Source organism: Mus caroli, unplaced genomic scaffold (assembly GCF_978045245.1).
Source record: "Mus caroli unplaced genomic scaffold, Mus_caroli_1 scaffold_20, whole genome shotgun sequence".
In the NCBI taxonomy this organism is placed as follows: domain Eukaryota; kingdom Metazoa; phylum Chordata; class Mammalia; order Rodentia; family Muridae; genus Mus; species Mus caroli.
Window position 1 is genome coordinate 39,704,370 of NW_028227275.1, and position 19,988 is coordinate 39,724,357.

The 19,988-nt window shown below is 39.8% G+C and overlaps 1 protein-coding gene across 2 annotated transcripts in view; it reads left to right on the forward strand.

Annotated features, from left to right (window-relative positions):
* Positions 1 to 19,988, forward strand: part of Gda (guanine deaminase) — a 92,066-nt gene that overhangs the window by 68,516 nt on the left and 3,562 nt on the right. For both annotated transcript variants that reach the window (XM_021151664.3, XM_029472743.2), the window contains exons 8-12: positions 159 to 266; positions 2,482 to 2,579; positions 5,207 to 5,274; positions 14,993 to 15,139; positions 18,088 to 18,218. In XM_021151664.3, coding sequence (XP_021007323.1) covers positions 159 to 266; positions 2,482 to 2,579; positions 5,207 to 5,274; positions 14,993 to 15,139; positions 18,088 to 18,218 — 552 coding nt within the window. The remainder of the gene's footprint in view (positions 1 to 158; positions 267 to 2,481; positions 2,580 to 5,206; positions 5,275 to 14,992; positions 15,140 to 18,087; positions 18,219 to 19,988) is intronic.

Consider the following 19,988-nt stretch of genomic DNA (forward strand, 5'->3'; position numbering starts at 1 on the left):
AAAATGAAACTCAAGGACAGACTTTAATGCTTTCATCCATAGTCTCTCCCATCAACAAGAGCATCGAGCAGACACTAGCAACAGCATGTTGAGATGGGAGGTGCAATGTTAAATATTTTATAGAGATAAAAATGAAAACGGTATTTCTTTGTTTGCAGAGCCATATAAGTGAAAATCGTGAAGAAATTGAAGCCGTGAAAAGCTTATACCCTAGTTACAAAAACTACACAGATGTCTATGATAAAAACAATCTTCTGACAAACAAGGTAAGTTCAGGATTGTGATATAAGCTACGTAATAAGCTACGTAAAGTAGGCTGTGCCTTTTAAGTTTTAAAATCTCAGAAGTAATCCCTGTTCAGCAGCCTGCGTCCATTTTCTGAGCTAGAGTAGATCCAGTGTGTGTGCATCTCTCTGTGTGTGAAATGTCTGCAGATATATGTATGTGCATCATGTGTATCATTCATTTCTATCCCTACCCCTTTCCCTATCCCTATCTCTACCTGCCTACCAACTTATATGTGTATATATGCATATCTATATATGTGTGTGCATGGTATGTGTTGCTCTTTCTATGCATGTGTGCACTGTTTGTATGTGTATGCAGTTAATCTGGGCCGGAAGTTTCATCTCTGTCATTAAATCTAAGTTTGTCATTGGATGGTAAGAATGGCCCTATGACGGTTTCACAGCTCGTCAGTGTGCTCTCCTTAAGTCAGCACATCCATTTTCAGGGTTAATTCTTTGAAGATATGAAAGAAATAGGTGCGATGATAGCACAGGAAAGTTTGAAAATGAATATCCTCAAGGAACCAGTACAAATCATAAAATGTACATGATTAGAATTCTATCCAGCATTCACCAAGAGCAAAGCTTACATGTTTCCGCTCAAGAATGTTCAGTATAGTCAGATGCACATGTGCATATGTGTTGGTGTGTTTTCACACAGAAAAACTGTCCAGAGATACACAGTGACTGTCAAAAGTAGTTTTTGTTTTTTTTTTTTAAACTCTGGGATTTATAAAAATGAGAATGTATCCCATGCATCCTATCTGATCACCACAGACTAAGGCCGATCTTCAGTAACAACATAAATAATAGAAAGCCAACATTCATGTGGAAACTGAACAACACTCTACTCAATGATTCCTTGGTCAAGGATGAAATAAAGAAAGAAATTAAAAATGAGAATGTATTATCCTATAATTAATTAAAATTAATATGAGTAGCAAGAGACCTCATTAGAGCAATATAACCTTTGGCTCTGCCCTTCCATGAACACACTGCCTAGAGAGTTTATTGCAGCAAGTAATTTCTTAGTGACTACACAAAAGGAGATAGGAATGCAAGTGACTTGAAAGGTTAATAATTTGCATAAATAATGTAAATTTACATGGGAAAGTTCATCCTCCTTTACATATATTACCATATGATTAATAAATTAACCTTATATTTTCATGTTAGTTTTATTTGCACAGAGGTTCAAAAAGTTTTATTTTAATAATTGAACTGTGCCTCCCAAAGGAGAAAGCAATTGGGTATAAGTCTTATATTATTGTAAAACAAAAACTTTCAGAGAATTGTTACTTGAACCCGCAAGACTTGGCAAGATGAAAGTTTAAAGAGGTCTCAAACGTGTGGCACCTGCTTTCTTAAATAAGTTTTACCTCCTTAACTGAAAGCTGTTATGATATGACATAGCCCAATTTTATGCACCAATGGTCCATGTCAAGAGCCATTGCTATCTATATTGAAACTAGTAACCACAATAAAGAATACTTCTCTCAGATTTGGTGAGTCATGCCAGCAGTGCCAGCAATGCCAGCAACCCAGAACCTCAGGCAGGAAGACTATGAGTGTGAGGCCAACTTGGCCTCTATAGTAAATTCAAGGCCAGCCTTAGCTCTATCAAGAGACATTGTCTCCAAAACAAAGCATCCACAACAGTTAACCCATAGTTCTTTACAAAATCATATTTATAGCTTCCATGTACTTTTAGAAAGTTCTGACTCAAATATCAACAAGTATCAGCCTACTGGAAGCACATCATATCGATTTAGAAAAGAAAGCAGCCAGAAATTTTTCTACAGTAGAGATGATAAAATCATAATGTGTTCAATCTGACTGAATTTTCCAGGTCATGAATGAGCTGGCCGACCTTTTCCTGTGTTGTAAATGAGCAAAAAGAATCAAAAGCAAGAGCTAGGGCTAGGACGGAGCTCAATGATAGAGTACTGGGTTGATCACCAACACTACAATCAATCAATCAATCAATCAATCAATCAATCAATCAATAGTTAAGACATACAAATTTGTTGAAGCCTAAAATGAATATTTGGATGCAGGGATTTTTGTCCCTTCAAGCAGTAGCAACTGTCCTTGTAAAGGTGATTGCTTCTGTGTCTTCTTGCAGTATCTAGTCATGAGTATTAGTGCGATCATTTTTAGTAGTAAACTCCATGCAGGATCTGCTTCTCTCTAGACAGTGATGGCACATGGCTGCTACCTTTCTGAAGAAGAGCTTAACATCTTCAACGAACGAGGAGCATCCATTGCCCATTGTCCCAACTCTAATCTGTCGTAAGTAGACAATAATTGCTTGGCAGATTGTTGATGTGCATCGTAGGATGGCATTTTCTAGTTTCTCCGTTATCCATTCTTTGGATGTGTTTCTATACTTGGTTTGAGAGAGAAAGGAACCAAGTAGATGGGTGTTCACCTGTTCTAAGGTGAAGAAAGAAGGCATGTGGGAGAGGGCATTGTTGCAGAGTATACATTTAAAGAGTACCACATCTCTGGAAATCTCTACATTTACACACACACACATACACACACACACACATACGTGCACACATTTTTGCAGCTATAGAAAGTAGAATCTACAGAGTTTAAAACACATAGCATTCAGGTTTTACAGCTTAGAACACACTGAAAGAATGCATGTCCCTGGGAGGTAGTCTACTGTAGAGTTTACGAAAGAGTTACAGCTTTGTCATGAGTGTAGTGAGATGTAGCTCACATAGGAGAAGCTGGGAAGGACTTCACCTTATTTTGTTCCCCAGAAGATGAAAGCTTTATTTGTAATATGTTCTTAACCTTCTCAAGGGTTATATTTATGAGTGAGTCAGTTGAAAGTTGTGGCTTGTAACTCCAGCAAAACAAACAAACAAACAAGCAGCCCATAGACATAAAAATATTGTATTTATGTTTAGGGAACTCGTGCATAACATTATTCTAGTCATAGGTTCTGAGTTAGAAACTTATACAAATAGTGTATTGGGGGGGCTATTGATCTTAAAGAGTACTGTTGGGGAGTCTGACACACAGGGAAGAAGTCAGTAGCATTAAACCAGTGACCATAGTAGGTTCCTGAAGTCTAATTCTAGGGAACTCGAATAACTGTCAGTTGTCTATCTCAAGAAGTGAAGGCTCTGGAGCAGTAACAGTCAGCAGCCACAGAGGGCTGGGGTGACTATGGATGAACACCATTTCCCTGGAACTTCTGAGCTTCTCCCAACAAGAACAGAACAGCCTCCAGCAGTGGGTAGAGCACCATAGCGCAGAGCTAGAGGTGCTAGCAAGCTTAACGACTTGCTTAGCAACTTTGTGAATGACACAGGCGTATGTGTCGGCGGAGGTGGAGGGAGGGCTCCTGAGGACATTGAGGCACTTTTCTAGAGTTGACGGTCTCACAAAATCCTGAGTTTTCAAACAGAAAGTAAATACACATGACTCAGTGACCTTAATTACAACCTAGGGACAAGAATGTAACATCCCTTGCTTGAACTATAAACTACTCTCTAAATTAAAACATGACCCAGCATTTCAAATAAATGATGATCTTTGGGAGTTTTGGGTTTTCCTTTTGCACATTGGGGCTTTGGAAATTATAATTCAGTACATCCAGGGGCAGAGCCATTTGACCCACCATATCTTCTTGGACTTCTAATGACACTTCCTTTGTCTTTTCTTTGGTCTAACGGGATGAAGGTGATTTTGGTTCAAAATTCACACCAGGAACCCCGTCTCTCCTAGTTGCTTCTATCCTTTCAAAGCAGTGTTTAAACTATTAGATTCCAACTTAGTTGCTTTCATCCTCTTTAGTTGTAACGTCTTTGACCTTGTAAGCACAGGGAAAGAGAAACATGAGGGGAGTTTACCTTCTCTTACCTATCAAGTCATCATCAATCTTCTAAAAGAAGACTGATTGATGAAAGAAAGCCTAGAAAATGTGCCTACTCAATGTTTTATGTGCACAGGACCATTAAGTGAATACCAGTGGAGACAGAGAACTCTCCCCCATCTTTATGCTTTGATGTAATGGAGCATGGCAAATACACCAAAATGTAACTGGACAAAGAGGTTTTGATCTAATGCCAACTTATCAAGATGGGATACTGGGGAAGACATTTTCAGTTCTTCTTGGTCCTGTATCATACTGTTTACCTTCTGTGAATGGGGCAGGATCTCTTCCAAAATAGAGGCATAGTATTGTAAGACAAAGTTTAATCTGAGAACCATTTCCTGACCAGCATAAGACATAAGGATGGAAGATTAGAATGATTTAGTTGTTAGAAATTGTAGTTGTTTTGTTGTTATTGTTGGGGATGAATCTAGGTCCCTATGCATGCTAAAGAAGCATTTAACATTGAGTGCTTGTTTATACCACAAGAAATTCTGATTTCTATGGGGGAAAGGAGGACAGAGAAATGCTCTACCTCTTGCAGCTGTTTCTGAAGCCAAGTGTTTCACACACCAGGGTATTGTGTGTGTGTGTGTGTGTGTGTGTGTGTGTGTGTGTGTGTACCATAATACAAATTGCTTCTCATTTGGGTAATTCATTGCTCTGGACATAGAAGCAAGATGATGCTCTATAATTTGTGTTTTCCACCATAGAAGGAGAAGTTGGCTAGAAAGCCGATAGCTCTATTAGACTGAACATAATTACTATAAGACTAACTCCAATGTTTACTTGGTCACCATTTCCCATGTAAAATTTCCCTCCCTGAAGTGACCTCAGGCCAGGAAGCAACTTTTTATGGTCTTTTCTACTCCACCATCTTCGTGCCATGGTCTGACTGACTGTTGACCTTAGGGGTAATGAGGATGAGAATCCGTTTTTATTGATGTCACCATCTTTATTGGCAGTGCTCTTCTGCTGTCAGATCACCTAGATCTTCTTGTTCTCCCATCTTCTTTCTCTCCAGGCTGAGCAGTGGCTTATTGAACGTGCTAGAGGTCCTGAAGCATAAAGTGAAGATAGGACTGGGGACAGGTAAGCAGCCTCCATCTGGAGCTGAAATGATGAGTTCCATTCTAATAGAACTGATTTCTAGGTATCGGGTCCTGAGCCTTATTAGCTTTATTAGAGATGGGTGTCTTAATAATAACCATCAACCAAATGGGGAGGAGCTTTGAAGTCATTACCCCCTAACCCCCACAGAAGCTGTTATCCCTGTTTATTGTTTAGAAACTGGGCACCCATGTCTGACAGCTCACAAGTGTCTGTTTCAACTGCAGGGGCTCTAACACCTTCTTTTGGCCATCACAAGCATTTGCTCTCATGTCCCCTAACTCACACATGGGTACATAATTTGAAAAATAAGTTTGGAGCTGTGAAGAAAGGATGGACCATCTAAAGACTGTCATATCCAGGGATCCATCCCATAATCAGCTTCCAAACGCTGACACCATTGCATACACTAGCAAGATTTTGCTGAAAGGACCCAGATATAGCTGTCTCTTGTGAGACAATGCCGGGGCCTAGCAAACACAGAAGTGGATGCTCACAGTCAGCTATTGGATGGATCACAGGGCTCCCAATGGAGGAGCTAGAGAAAATACCCAAGGAGCTAAAGGGAACTGCAACCCCATAGGTGGATCATTATTATGAACTAACCAGTACCCCAGAGCTCTTGACTCTAGCTGCATTTGTATCAAAAGATGGCCTAGTAGGCCATCACTGGAAAGAGAGGCCCATTGGACTTGCCAACTTTATATGCCCCAGTACAGGGGAATGCCAGGGCCAAGGGGTGGGGGTGGGTGGGTGGGGGACTGGAGGGGGGAGTGTATTGGGGACTTTTTGGATAGCATTGGAAATGTAATTGAGGAAATTACCTAATTAAAAAAAAAAGAAAAATAAAATATTTTTTTTTAAAAAGAAGAAATTAAATTACTCTTGCTGAAAATTTAGTATGAGGTATAGAGAATAAAAGTGAGCAGGAACACATTAGCGTTACAGGATAATGTGGAGAGTAGAAACCAAGCACAGGCTTGGAGCTGGAGGCATGGGACGGAGACAGGTGTTCCTAGCTGATAAACAGCAGGCATAGAAGCAATAGGTCATAATCAGAGCTTGAAAAATAAAAATATAGGGAGAACATACACCCCCATGTATTAAATTGTAACTGAACATGTTGTGGCAAAATATTTTAATTTCTAGAAAAACAAAAATGTTCCCAAAACATTGAGCCAGGGAATAAAAAGTTACCACCACCACCACCAAAAAGCCAGTTTCCTTTCAGGTGTTTGTTTTTGTTGGTAGTAGTAAAGATGATACCAAACACAAGAAAGAGTTTAAAAGCAAAAGAATTATTAAACAAAAATACTATTTCTACATGTGGACATCTCTCCTTCATGTATAAAAGCAACAAACTCCTCAGCTATATAAAGACTTAGAAAATATTCTCCTTATGACCCCTTTTGAAAATAATTACTTGAAAGTCTCTATCATTAGGGCTGAGTCAAAATGAAGGGTAAATACATAGGGATGTTAGTTCACATGAGGAAGTCTTGGGGAGCTGTCATCAGCCATGTAACAAGTTATAGGAAGGCACACTCGCATGCTTTCCCACATCTGGAAACCAACAAAGCAACAAAGAAAAAAAATAAAGCAGATTGCCTGAATGCAGAAAATGGACTATGTGAGTCTGGGAGAGGGGTCCTGAGGTCGGGAATGATGGTAGAAGAAGGGAGAGGAAACCTGATCAGAGATTGACTCGGTATATGCACATATAGAATTGCTATGTTGAATCTGTTCATTTGTATAATTAATATGTGTTAATAGTAATAACAAAGGGAGGGTGACCAGAGCTGGTGACACTCTGCTAAAGTTAAAACTGAGAACAGTGGCAGTGTTGCGGAATCCAGAGAAGTATATTGGTTTAAGAGCAATATAGAAACGATAAATTATTTTAGAAATTGTAAAGAAAATATGCTAAAAATGTTAAAAGTATATTTATTTTTAAAAAGCAAGTGATGATAAGTCAAGAATAGTTTCATTTGGTGGAAACACACATTCATTGTTTTTGAAACAGCATCAGATTCTCATGTTTTGGTTTTATATGCCTTATATTATGTGTATATCTTTAATGTGTTATCATAAAAAATTAAGTGATGCGGAGTGAGGAAGAAATATTTGGAGGAATGAACACAGATCTTCACTTGAAATTCATTTATGTCTTATAGATAGCTCATGTACATAGACTGGGGCAATTTTATTGTGTCTTTTTAGCACACCTGTGTCACATGATAGCAGATGCAGAATTTTCTAGTGTGTTGTAACCTACATTTGAGATTTCAGAATTTTGATCTCAAATGCTTACCCTGTATAAAGAAAACTACTTGAAGAATTATGAAAAATAGCAATCCTCTCCTCTAAAATATGAAGAAAAGGGCAAAATAAATAGTAAATACCACCAAGCCATAACCTGAAGGAGAAGTTTAAGTGCATAGAAAAAATAGATATGGCACGATGTACAAACTCATCAAAACAAAGAGTGCACCTACAGCCACTCTTCCACTTCCCTAGGCTGTCTCCCCACCCTCACCTGACAGTGCTACCACCCTCCGTGCTGGTTAGATTTTCTCAAATTGGCACACCTTAGAGTAGTCTGGGAAAAGGGAACTTCAACTGAGAAACTGCATCCATGAGAGTGGCCTGTGGAGAGGTGGGTGAGGCATTTTCTAGATTAATGATTGATGTGGGAGGGCTCAGATCACTGTGTCAGGTGGTCTGGGGTTGTATAAAAAAGAAAACTGAGCAAGCCAGTAAGCAGCATTCCATCATGATTCTGTTAGTTCCTGCTTCTAGGTCCCGCCCTGAGATACCCTGCCTTGGCTTCCCTTGATAATGGACTGTGAGCTGTGAGCCAAATAATCTCTCCTCCCCAAGGTGCTGTGGTCATGGTCTTTATCACAGTAAATAGAAACCTAAAGAAAACATTCTCCCAAGCAACAACCTTTGGTCTTCTTGAGAACTTTGGTCTAGTAATGCCTTACTTTCTGAGTCCTTCCTGCCTTCCTAATGCAGCCCTCTTGGATGCCAGCAGATATGATCACACTAGTTCCCTCCTCTTCATAGGTACTCAGCTTCTCTTCTCTTCTCTTCTCTTCTCTTCTCTTCTCTTCTCTTCTCTTCTCTTCTCTTCTCTTCTCTTCTCTTCTCTTCTCTTCTCTTCTCTTCTCTTCTCTTCTCTTCTCTTCTTCCCCCTTTTTTCTTTCTCTTCTTCTCTCATATATTACACCCTGACTGTAGTTTTTCTTCCTTCCCCTCCTGTGCAGTCTCTCCCCACCACCTCTCCTCTCTCCCAGATCTACCCCCCTCCCCAACTCCCATTAGAAAAGAGCAGGCCTCCCAGGGACATCATCCAAACATGACATAACAGGCTGCAGTAAGACCAGGCACATACGGTCACATCAAGGCTGGATGAGGCAACATAGTCAGAGGAAAAGGGTCATGTCCTCATTGTCTGTGTTCACTGAGCAAAAGCTCACCCCTAGGTTACCTCAACAGTTCCCTTTCCTATGCCCGCAGCTGGGTGTTTAGAAGTTGCTGGAGAGACCAGTGGTTTTCATGGGAAATTTTGTGCTCAAATCCAAGCTGCCCTTAACACTGATGACAGGGATCATAACTTTCTATTAAGTTCTGTTTCCTTAAACCAAGACAGGTTGTCTCCTGAAACTGTCTACTGCAGCTCAACCCCTCCTTACTCCCAGCTTGTAGGTTCTTCTTGTAAATCATTACAGAGGTAAAAAATAAGTCTTTACACACATTCTTGCCTATTCAATATGTCATTTCTACTAAACCATTCCTACCAATACTCAAGCATCTAAAATATCTCCTGACTCTTTTAGGTCATATCCTGTAACTTTTCTCTTACCTAGACACCCCACCTGCTTCCTGCCCCATGTTGCTGCCTGCCTTCCTCCCTCCCTCTCTCCCTCCCTTCTTTCCTCCTTCCCTCTTCCTTCTTTTTTAAGATTTATTACGTATACAGTATTCTACTTGCATGTATGCCTGCATGCCAGAAGAGAACACCAGATCTCATTATAAGTGGTTATGAGCACCATGAGGTTGCTGGGAATTGAACTCAGGACCTCTAGAAGACCAGCCAGTGCTCTTAACCTTTGAGCTATCTCTCTAGCCTTGCTGCCTTTCTTCACAGCAAAACTTTATTGAGTGTGGGCATCCACAAGGCTCCTGCTCTTCCTCCCCCCCCCCCCCCACTACAGTCCTGATTCTTGCTCAGCCAGCAAGGCAGCCATTTTGCTCTTTTTGCTGTGGATAGCTGCAACCATGACCTCTTTGCCGCCTCTCAAATGATGCCATTTTGTCGTGACTCTGGATGCCTCTGTGTCCTGCTGTGGTTGACACTTCTCCTGGTCTCAATAGCTTACAAGGGAGTCAGCAAAATTCCATTTTTTTAAAAAAAAAAACAAAAAACCTTCTTCCCTGTGACTGACCAGGGAAGCCTTCTCTAAAGGCTTGCCCTTTTCTTCCTGGCTATTCAGAAAAGCTGCCTTCAAGGCTCAACAAGTCAATCGCTTCTTTGTACTTTGAGTTTTTTTCTTAAAGGTTTTTGTCTTCACCATGGCCTCATATGCTTCTCAGGTTTTATGTGCATCACACCCCTTCTTTGAAACCTGGATTTTCAGTTTCGAGTACTCTCCCTCCTCTTGGGAACCTCAAATTAAATTATCTTCCTCCACCCCCAAATAACATTTAGTCCTAACTCTGGTAAGAAGTCTCCTAGTCAAGGAATTCATGATATTATCTTCTGACCATCTTTGTCCTCTCTCCCTCATGTCCAAGACAGCACAATGTCCAGTCTTGTGACACCTTCCTAACATCTGAAATTCCTTTTTTTCCATGCTGGTCTCTACCACAAGCCACACACTGCCATTTTTTTTTCCTACTGGAATGCTGGCCCTAATGGTCTCCAGCTTACCCTTGGCCCTTCTGATAAGTTTTCTCTTCTTGAAAGAACCACAATAGTCTGGTCATTTCACCCTCTGTGCCTGCCACTCTTCTGGGGGATTTGGAATGTTTAGGGTTGTCACCATGCCTGCAACACTATGTGGTTCCCAGCATCATCTTGCAATGTGTCTCTTGTCTGGGCATACTATATGAATTACAATCCTTTATTCCAAAAGTCCTTGGGTTTTGTTTACCTAAACACACATTTTGCAAATGACTTCTCATGTGTTAGTCTCAGATAAAGGCCTTCCTTGACTGTTCAAAGTGGGCTTACCACTTCTACTCTCCCTATTCCTAAACTAAACACAGTTTGCCATTAATATTTTTGTTTATATGCCTCTTTTCTTTCTTCTGCCTGGAGTTCTGACATCAGGTGACAATAGAAGAGTATTTTCCAGTTCTATGAGGAGAGATGAATTTACATTTTTCTGTATTCTGTAGGCCCCAAAGTGATGACATAATGTCTGGACAGGTCCTCCCTGCCCTTATAAGCAAATCCCAAAACAATGGTTCACCTATCCTCTAGGCATTTCTTAAACTACTCAAGTTGATACCTAGAATTAACAATCCCTTACCCTGTCAAAATACCATGATCTGTGTGGCTAGTGTTGTATAATACTGCCTTTTGTTTAGATGTTCCTGTTACTAACATTACATTGTCAACCCAAAGAATGTAGAACCATTTAATTAACAAGCTAACAAAGCATGTCTCTAAAATTTTCCAGAAAATTACATGCCACTGTTTTTTAATCTCATACTTCCTTTGGAGTTTATTTTTAATAAAAATACTGCTTTCTATTAAATACACACACACACACACATGCTATTGAGACAGGGTCTCTTTCTATATAGACCTGGCTGTTCTGAAACTCACCATGTAGACCATACTGGCCTCAAACTCAGATCTGCCTGCCTCTGCCTCTTGTGGGATTAAAGGTGTGGTCTGCCATACCCTTTTCTATAATATTTTGTAAAATATTTTTAATATTACTTAGATCTTCTATGTTCACATCACTGTGTTTTCTTACCCTACATTCATTTGAACATCTATCTCCATATAATGGAGTGTAGTTAGTTTTCGCATATTTCCAGACCATACAGTAAACATTTTTTTTCTACCCTTACATTTAGCACCTTTATTTTAGCCATAAGAAGGAAATATGAGACAAAATAGTTGAACACTTAATGTATATTATTCCCAGATTATTACACTCTTATAGTCTTATTCAATACTTTAGTAAAAGCAGCTGATTTTTTTTCCTGTACAGCTATCATTTCATTTAATTCCCAAATGAAAAGTGTTTCTTCAGTTTTACTGACGAGTCACTGAAGATCCAGAAAAGGTGCTGGCTCACCCATTAGTCTATAGCTAAGAGTATAGCACAACCAGTGTTCAAAGTCAGGGCTGTGTTATCTGGAGCTCTGACCATGCCAAGTAAATTAGACTTTCATGCAGGGAGTAGAATACAAAGAATTACAACTAAATGACTAAGTAAATAAATAATTAAATATAATTCATCTGTATCCTCAAGCAATCTAATGTAGGCTGTGGGTAGGCAGCCCAGCTATCTTCAAGAGGAACTATTTGAGTAAATGACTTTACAAGTGGCCTTTAAAGAAAGTGCTTTACAGAATGGACCGTGTTAGGATTATCTTGTGTTCTTTTAATACAGTGTGATTGACTGGTTAAAGACTTCAACAGTTTAGTTAGACAGCAGAATAAAGTCTGAAAGTTCTGTTGTATATTTTGGAAAGCATAACTAATAATATGCTATACATTTAAAACATGCTAAGAGGACATTTTCAGTGTTCTCATTGGGGGGAACAACCAATGTATACATTAAATAGCCTGACTGAGCCACACCATGATGCATCCAGATACCAAAATGGTGTAGGAAGGGCTAAGATGGCAGAATTTTGGCCTAATATACCTGAGGCCCCAAATTCCAACCATATCACTGAAAAACAATACAAAACAAAAACCCAATGTCATATTGTATACCATAAATGCATACTTTAAAAAAGTGTGTGGGTATTTCACCTGCATGTATGTCTGTACACCATGTGTGAGCCTGGTGCCCATGTAGGATGACATTGGCTTCCCTGGAGCTAGAATTACAGATGTGAGCCATCCTGTAGTGCTGGGATTTGAACCCAGGTGCTCTGGAATTGCAGCCAGTGCTATCAACCACTGAGTTATCTCTCTAGCTGCCTGTGTACAATTTTTAACCATCAACTTGAAAAGTAATTGTCAAAAACAGACTCTGGAACTTATTCCTCACTGAGTCTGAGACAGCAACTTCACGAAGAAACCTGAAACATCTGTCTAACAAAAAGTTTCCAAGATGAACTTGACCAAAACCTCATATTTGAGAGCCTCTGTTGTTAGAGGTTATACGAATTGCCACATTACACCAGCTGGTGTGGCTTGATACCTTGGTTGAATAGCACATTACCTTGTCCATGGACCTTGATATTTTTGACTCGAAACTGGACTTGATAGCAGAAACCTTATGTGTTTGTGTTGAGGGTTGTTCAAGTCAACGTGGTGTTGTTATTGCGATGATTTTTAGCATAAGACTGGTTTGTGTCAATTGGATATTCAGAGTTGCATTTTTAATTTATAATTAATTCACTTCTTTTTTAATTAACTTGAAATAATTATACACAAAAAGGCTTACTGGGTTCTTGTTATTTATTTATGTGTGCCCAAGTGTTTATACTTGCGTATGTGTGTTTGTGTGTGCATGTGTGTGTGTGTGTGCATGTGAGTTAATGCTCACGCAAGTGTTCACATGTCTGTATAGAGACCAGAGTTATCATTCCTTAGGTGCTGTTATAGGATCTTGGAATAGGACCTGGGACTTACCAATTAATCTATATGAGTGTCCAGGAAGCTCCAGGGATCTGTGTGTCTCTGCCTTTGCAGTGTGCCCACACACCTCGCCTTTTACATAGGACTTGGGGATCAAACTCAGGCTTTCATGCTTACATTGGCAAGTACTTTCATGGCTGAGCTGGGCTGTCACCACAGCCTTGATTATTTCGCATTAATAGACACTAATAAGTTAAGTAGCTGTAATAAACCTTTTCAGGGTACCAGATGAACCCCTAGCAAGACTGACCTGGATAAAAAAAAAGTACTTTACAAAAAAACAAAACAAAAAAATCTTCATGTAAGTTTACTTAAAGCATACAAGACAGTTGAACATAAAAATGAGCTGTAATCCAGAACTGGTACTAAATAGCCAATTATGTTTGATCTTTGCAATATTTATAGGCACTAATAACCATACACATCTACCAGAACTGACAGGAACATTTAAACTATGGTGGTTCTTTGATTAGCTCTATAATGTATTCTCTAATAAAACATGCTATTTTACTTGAGATGTATCAACTCATTTAATGACATGCATTTGTTCCTGCCAAAGGCAGTGTTTCAATTAACTATCCTTAGGGACTTAATCAAAGTTACCAAAACTCTCATTTTTCATTCAGTGATGCTAACCAAAATGGAAAGCTTTCTGTATCAGCTTTGATTAACTATTGTACTAAGTTTCCAAACCATATGTCCATTCTAAAGCTTCCTGGAGAATTATTGTTTTAAAAAATGGCTTTTTAATTTTCTAAAGTTTTCACCTGGATTGGAGTAACACTAAGATGTTTTCTTAATGTATCCAACTGTAAGTTTATATTAAATCACGTTGAAACTGTTTCACAGCTATTTCCCCTTATTTGAACAATTTCCATGAGAGTTCAAGAAATAGATAGATTTCTCGTTATTAGCCACGTGGCTATTGTAGTGGGTCGAGTTGTAACCCTCAAAAGATGTCTACTAAATCTATATCTATGACAATATTAGGACTAAGGGTTTTTGTAGATAGAATTAAGGTAAGGCTGGCAAGATGAACTCATTCTCTACTGGGGCAGCTCCTAAGTTCAATGATTAATGCTTATAAGGGTTAGAAAATGAAAGCCACAAAGACCCAAGGGAAGAAGATTATGGGAACGTGGACAGAGACTAGAGTTATTGCCATAAGCCAAGACTTCCATGAGCCATGGGAAGCTGGAAGGGACAAAGGGTACTTCCTGGGCCTTCAGAAGGGCTGAGATCCTTGCTCGCACTTGTCGTGGTGCTGGGGTCTAAAGCCCTGCCCTTTTACAGTCTCAACACACACTCTGCCACCAAACAGATCCCCCAGGCATCCCTGCCAGCACTTGGATTTTAAACTTCCGGCCTCCAAAAGTAACTGTGAGAAAAGGAATTTCTGTTGTGTTAAGCCACAAGTCTTGTGATGGTTTGAACAGCCCTAGAAGTTAATTTTAGAATACATTTGACTTTAATGACAGGTGGTTTTTAAAAAGCATCATGCATAGTAATAAGTTTTGATATGCCAAGTAATAAGCATTCTGATATGTGTATCATTTTGATATTTGTACTGCCCTTACTTTGTTCTCATTTGTTCCCCTGTCCCATGCCCCCTTCTTGTCTATCCCTTTCCTTCCACTACGTGGCATCCTTTTCTGCTTTTATGCAAATGACAAATTTTGAATTCATTTAAATGTTGGTTCACAGTTAATATGTTTACAGATGAGAATGTTTTAGAAATGGAAAGATGAAATGCTTGTCATAAAAAACCAGAGTGGTGGGGATGTGACAGTGAACATGTAGACCTGTTGTCCCATCCACCTTAATAAAGTTACCATGTGGGCTTTGTCTTCCCTACCATAGATGTGGCTGGTGGCTACTCCTATTCCATGCTTGATGCCATCAGAAGAGCAGTCATGGTTTCCAATGTCCTCTTAATTAATAAGGTGAATGAGAAAAGCCTCACCCTCAAAGAAGTCTTCAGACTAGCCACTCTTGGAGGAAGCCAAGGTAATGACTAGCTTCATCTTCTCTCATATCATGTACGGTCATGTCCATCTGTGTCTTTGGCTATAGCGTGGAGGTGCACCATAGCAAATCCTATATTCACAACTGATGTATGTCATATAACATACCCAACTCATAGCTATGTAGTACCGCAACCACTCTTTCAATGAATTCAGTCTTTGGTGGGTAACTGTTTAATGCACTATTGTCATATTGACTCTTTTAGTGAATATTTACATTAGTCATATGCATATGAGTTAAGATAATTTATTCTTCCATTGAGTCAAGTAATGTCTTTTCTAGGATGATAATGCTATCAATAAAAGTGATTGACAAGATAATTGTATTCTTTCCATGGGCCAGTCTCATGAATGCCCTGGATGTGTGCTGCCACTCAGTCCTCACTGCCACTGTCGATAATTTCACCCACACAGTAACCAAGGTGTGGGGTGCCATGGTTTGCATTCAGAAAGTACTAATCCAGAGTGCAGTGTTGAACCTCATTATGCTGTCTTCCCATAGAAATTCCTGCCTAATCCATGCACTGATTACTCAAGCGTCTTTAAATGGAGAATGAAATAACAGTGTAGCTGATTGACAGCTGTGATTCATCATCTTTCCTTAGCTCTCGTGTGCCACTACAGTTGAAATAATCACTTTGGTTTATTCTAGAAATGTGATATAATGAAGGTAGCTTCAAACCACTGGCAGCTCTAGAGCCATTAGATATACGTTTACAGATCTATGTACATTTATGATATATTCCCTAAATCAAAACTGGAACATCATCTTTGCATATTCTAGACTATCATGAACACCAAAAGAATGTTTCAAGGGAGAGAAATCAAAGTTACATCCTTTATATTTTCCTTGGCCCTCTATTTCATTTCTGAAATTCTTAAGTGTGGTCCTGCCCCCGCAGCACCATTATATATACGTTATATACTTTAGCTCAGTGATCTGCTGCCCACCCACTGATGAAAATAGGTGGAACTAAACTGGAGCACTGTTCTTCAGCCTAGGCTCTGTGTTTCACTCTGCTAGGTTGCTGTCTCTGATCAAGCCACTGTGGGAACTTGCCAAAGCATTCACCCAGAGGGTAGCTTTAAATCAGTGTTGTTTGGATGACCGGTTACTGATCGGGACTTCCTTTTCCTCGGTTATGTCTGTAGTGGAGCCTGAGTGAAGTGGGTTAAGTCCTTCCTGTTTAAAGTGCAACACTTCCCAGCTCTGCCACAACCTTTACACTCGTTTTCTGTTAGCCAACCCCATACAGCCAGCATTCCTCAAGTTGCAAGTGCTACTGGATTGCATTTCCTGAAGCCATCTGAGTTGCTGACCAGCCTGGTTTGGTCTATGGAAAGATCTAGATTTATATCTATTTCACGTTCACTAAAAGCTGTCATATGTTTCTCACATAGCTCACCTCTGAGCTCTCTGTTTTCTGAGGAATCGCCTGTTTAGTTTAGATATCCTCAGACCCTCTGGGCCTCACAATTGTGTCAGCTCCTCTGGCCTACTAAGCACACACAATTTCATATTGAATATAGTCACTGTAAGCTCATAGTATAAACTATGTGGTGGTGGGTGGCTTACATCTTTAGTCATAGCACTCTGGGAGGCAGAGGCAAGCAGATCTCTGAGTTCAAGACCAGCTTGGTCTACAGATTACGTTTTAGGACAGCCAGGACTACACAGAGAAACCATATCTCAAAAACCAACCAACCAAAACAAAAACCCAAACAAGCAAATAATAAAATACCTCAAAGTGTGGTGCTGTTTCTTTGTCAATGGCAAAAAGTAGCGAGTAACCAGTAAAAGTAAAGTGTCCATGTTTTGGTTCACACCAGGCTCTCCCAGAAGTCACCTTGCTGCTTTTAACAGTTCTTATTTCCACAGCCTTCTCTGACTAAGATGTCTTTAGGTTAAAAAGTCCTTTCTTTACAGACAGTGAAAAAGAGGATTTAAGAACAAGTGTGATTTCTAATTTGCCGTTCTGACAATTGCCATGTTATTGGGATGCCTGTGCACAGAAATATTCCATGTCAGATAATGCACCATACCAGAAAAGCAAAGAAAAATCTACCCAATACTTCCCTACCATAAAATACACTGGAAGTGACAGGATGCAGCAGACATAAATTTTGGAATGGATAGTATACCATGAATGCAATCTCAATGCACCTCTTGCTCAGAATGCAGGCTTTAAGGAGCTGCCAATCAAACAGCATCATTGGTAATAAAACTAGACACCTGCAGTTCTTTAATAAATTTTAAAAATGAGACATGTTCTTTCTTGGCATCCAGAAACCATGGACATGAATTATAGCTGTAAGCTGGGAGAAGCCTGAAGACATTTATTGGCCTGTGTCCTAGCTTAGGAAACCATTCTTCTTGGGCAACCAGAGTGCCTTTCAAGTTACCTGGGACTCCTGAGTTACAGGGTCTCTGAACTTTGAAATGGATCTGGTTTTCCATTCAGAAGATTTAAACTAAAGAATTCTTGATGGGTGTATCTGTATTGAAAATTTTGCAGTTTTTTTATTTTTAATTTGAGGTTCAGTTTACTGTCATGAAAATAAATATGACCAACTATTTCATGGAACATAAAGGTAAATCTAGAAATGTTGGGGAAAAGAGGGGGATGAAGTAGGTAGGTGGTACATCAAGCTTCCTGCTTTGAAGGCTCAGTGGAGCGCACTGACAGGGCTGAAGAGGAGACCTCATCAGAACAATGACACGGCATGAACAGAGATATTTGCTTTCCTCTTCTTGGTTGTCTGTGCAAAGAACTTGTGTTCTGTTGGGATGGGAGCACTTTTCTGCTTCACGAGTAAGGTGCTAATTTTGGAGGGTCTAGTTATATGTTGGCAGAGTCTGTCTATGTAAACAAGGACACAGGAAGGAGTCTGTGGTAGTTTTGACTGATGTTCACTTCTGTCTGTTTGTAGCCCTGGGGCTTGATAGCGAGATTGGAAACTTTGAAGTTGGCAAGGAATTTGATGCCCTCTTGATCAACCCCAGAGCATCAGACTCTCCCATTGATCTGTTTTATGGGGATTTTGTTGGTGATATTTCTGAGGTAAGTAAAAGTTAAACAAAATGGCTTTTTTTTTGGGGGGGGGAGTAAGGGGGATTATTTTAAACCAATCATAGTAAGATGTATTCATTTATTTTTTTGTGAGAAATTAATCCCTGGATTTTATTGTTGTTTGGCTTGTTGTTTTAAAATCTTTTTTAAAAAAAGATTTATTTATTTTATGTATTTGAGTATATTGTAGCTGTCTTCAGACATGACAGAAGAGGGTATTAGATCCCGTTACAGATGGTTGTGAACCATCATATGGTTGCTCAGGTCCTCTGGAAGAGCAGTCAGTGCTCTTTAATTGCTGAGCCATCTCTCCAGCCCTGGTTTTAAATCTTTTTTTTTTTTTTTTTGACTTAGGATTTTTTGATTATTTATGTTTTTTAGACAAGGTCTCACTATGTGAAGTTTGTCTCCTTTGTTGTTTCAGGGAAGACAAACTGTCTGTCCCTCTGTTGGTTCAGGTTGAAACTGGCAATCCCTATATCCCTATCAGCCAGAGAAAAGCATGCAGATATAAGTTTTCTATAAAAGAAGAAATCATAAATGAAGTAAGATCCCGATAAACCCGAGTGTTCCTCTGCTGGGTGTGATGGAGAATGGAGAGCTGTGGAGAAATGGTCTGATATAAAGATTTTAAATTGGGAGCCTTAGCAAGACCTCAAGTGTAAAACAAAGACAGGGATGATCCTGGGGTAGGGAGAACACATCTCATCTGCTTACTCTCACAAGCGCCCACAGGAACATCCTAGGATTTGACTGAGGGAAAGGCCAGAAACTCCCCCTAGGTGTTAGGACCTGCTTCCAGAGAGAAGGAGAATGCCAAATGTCCTTCCTGCTTTTGATTGTAGGAGAGTGTCTTCAAGCGTGGTTATTTTGCTGGTTTTCATTCTTTTGCTTCTCATTCTTATATTAAACTTCCGAGAAATATGCTTTGTATTTCATCATTTTTCTTCTGTAATACACATTTTGACACACTTGCATCACTTTTTGCAATGATTTCTTTGCTTTGTGTAATACTTTGCCTCTGACAATTTTAAGGTTGACTGTCAAGAATAATCCAGGAATAAGCAGGGTATGGTAGCACACTCCTTTAATCCCAGCACTATGGAGGCAAAGACAGACAGATCTAAGTGTGAGGCCAGCCTACTCTACTTAGCAGGTTTTAGAACTATGTCGAGAGCCCCTGTTTCAAAAACCAATAAACAAACAAACAAACAAACAAACAAACTCCAGTAATGGGTAAGCACTTCTTAATAGCTGGTAGACTGATTTTTTAAAATATTTTTATTAGGTATTTTCCTCATTTATATTTCCAATGCTATCCCAAAAGTCCCCCATACACTATATTTCCAATGCTATCCCAAAAGTCCCCCATACACCACCACCCCAAACTCCCCTACCCACCCACTCCCACTTTTTGGCCCTGGCGTTCCCCTGTACTGGGGCATATAAAGTTTGCAAGTCCAATGGGCCTCTCTTTCCAGTGATGGCCAACTAGGCCATCTTTCTATACATATGCAGCTAGAGTCAAGAGCTCCGGGGTACTGGTTAGTTCATAATGTTGTTCCACCTATAGGGTTGCAGATCCCTTTAGCTCCTTGGGTACTTTCTCTAGCTCCTCCATTGGGGACCCTGTGATCCATCCAATAGCTGACTGTGAGCATCCACTTCTGTGTTTGCTAGGCCCCGGCATAGTCTCACAAGAGACAGCTATATCAGGGTCCTTTCAGCAAAATCTTGCTAGTGTATACAATGGTGTCAGCG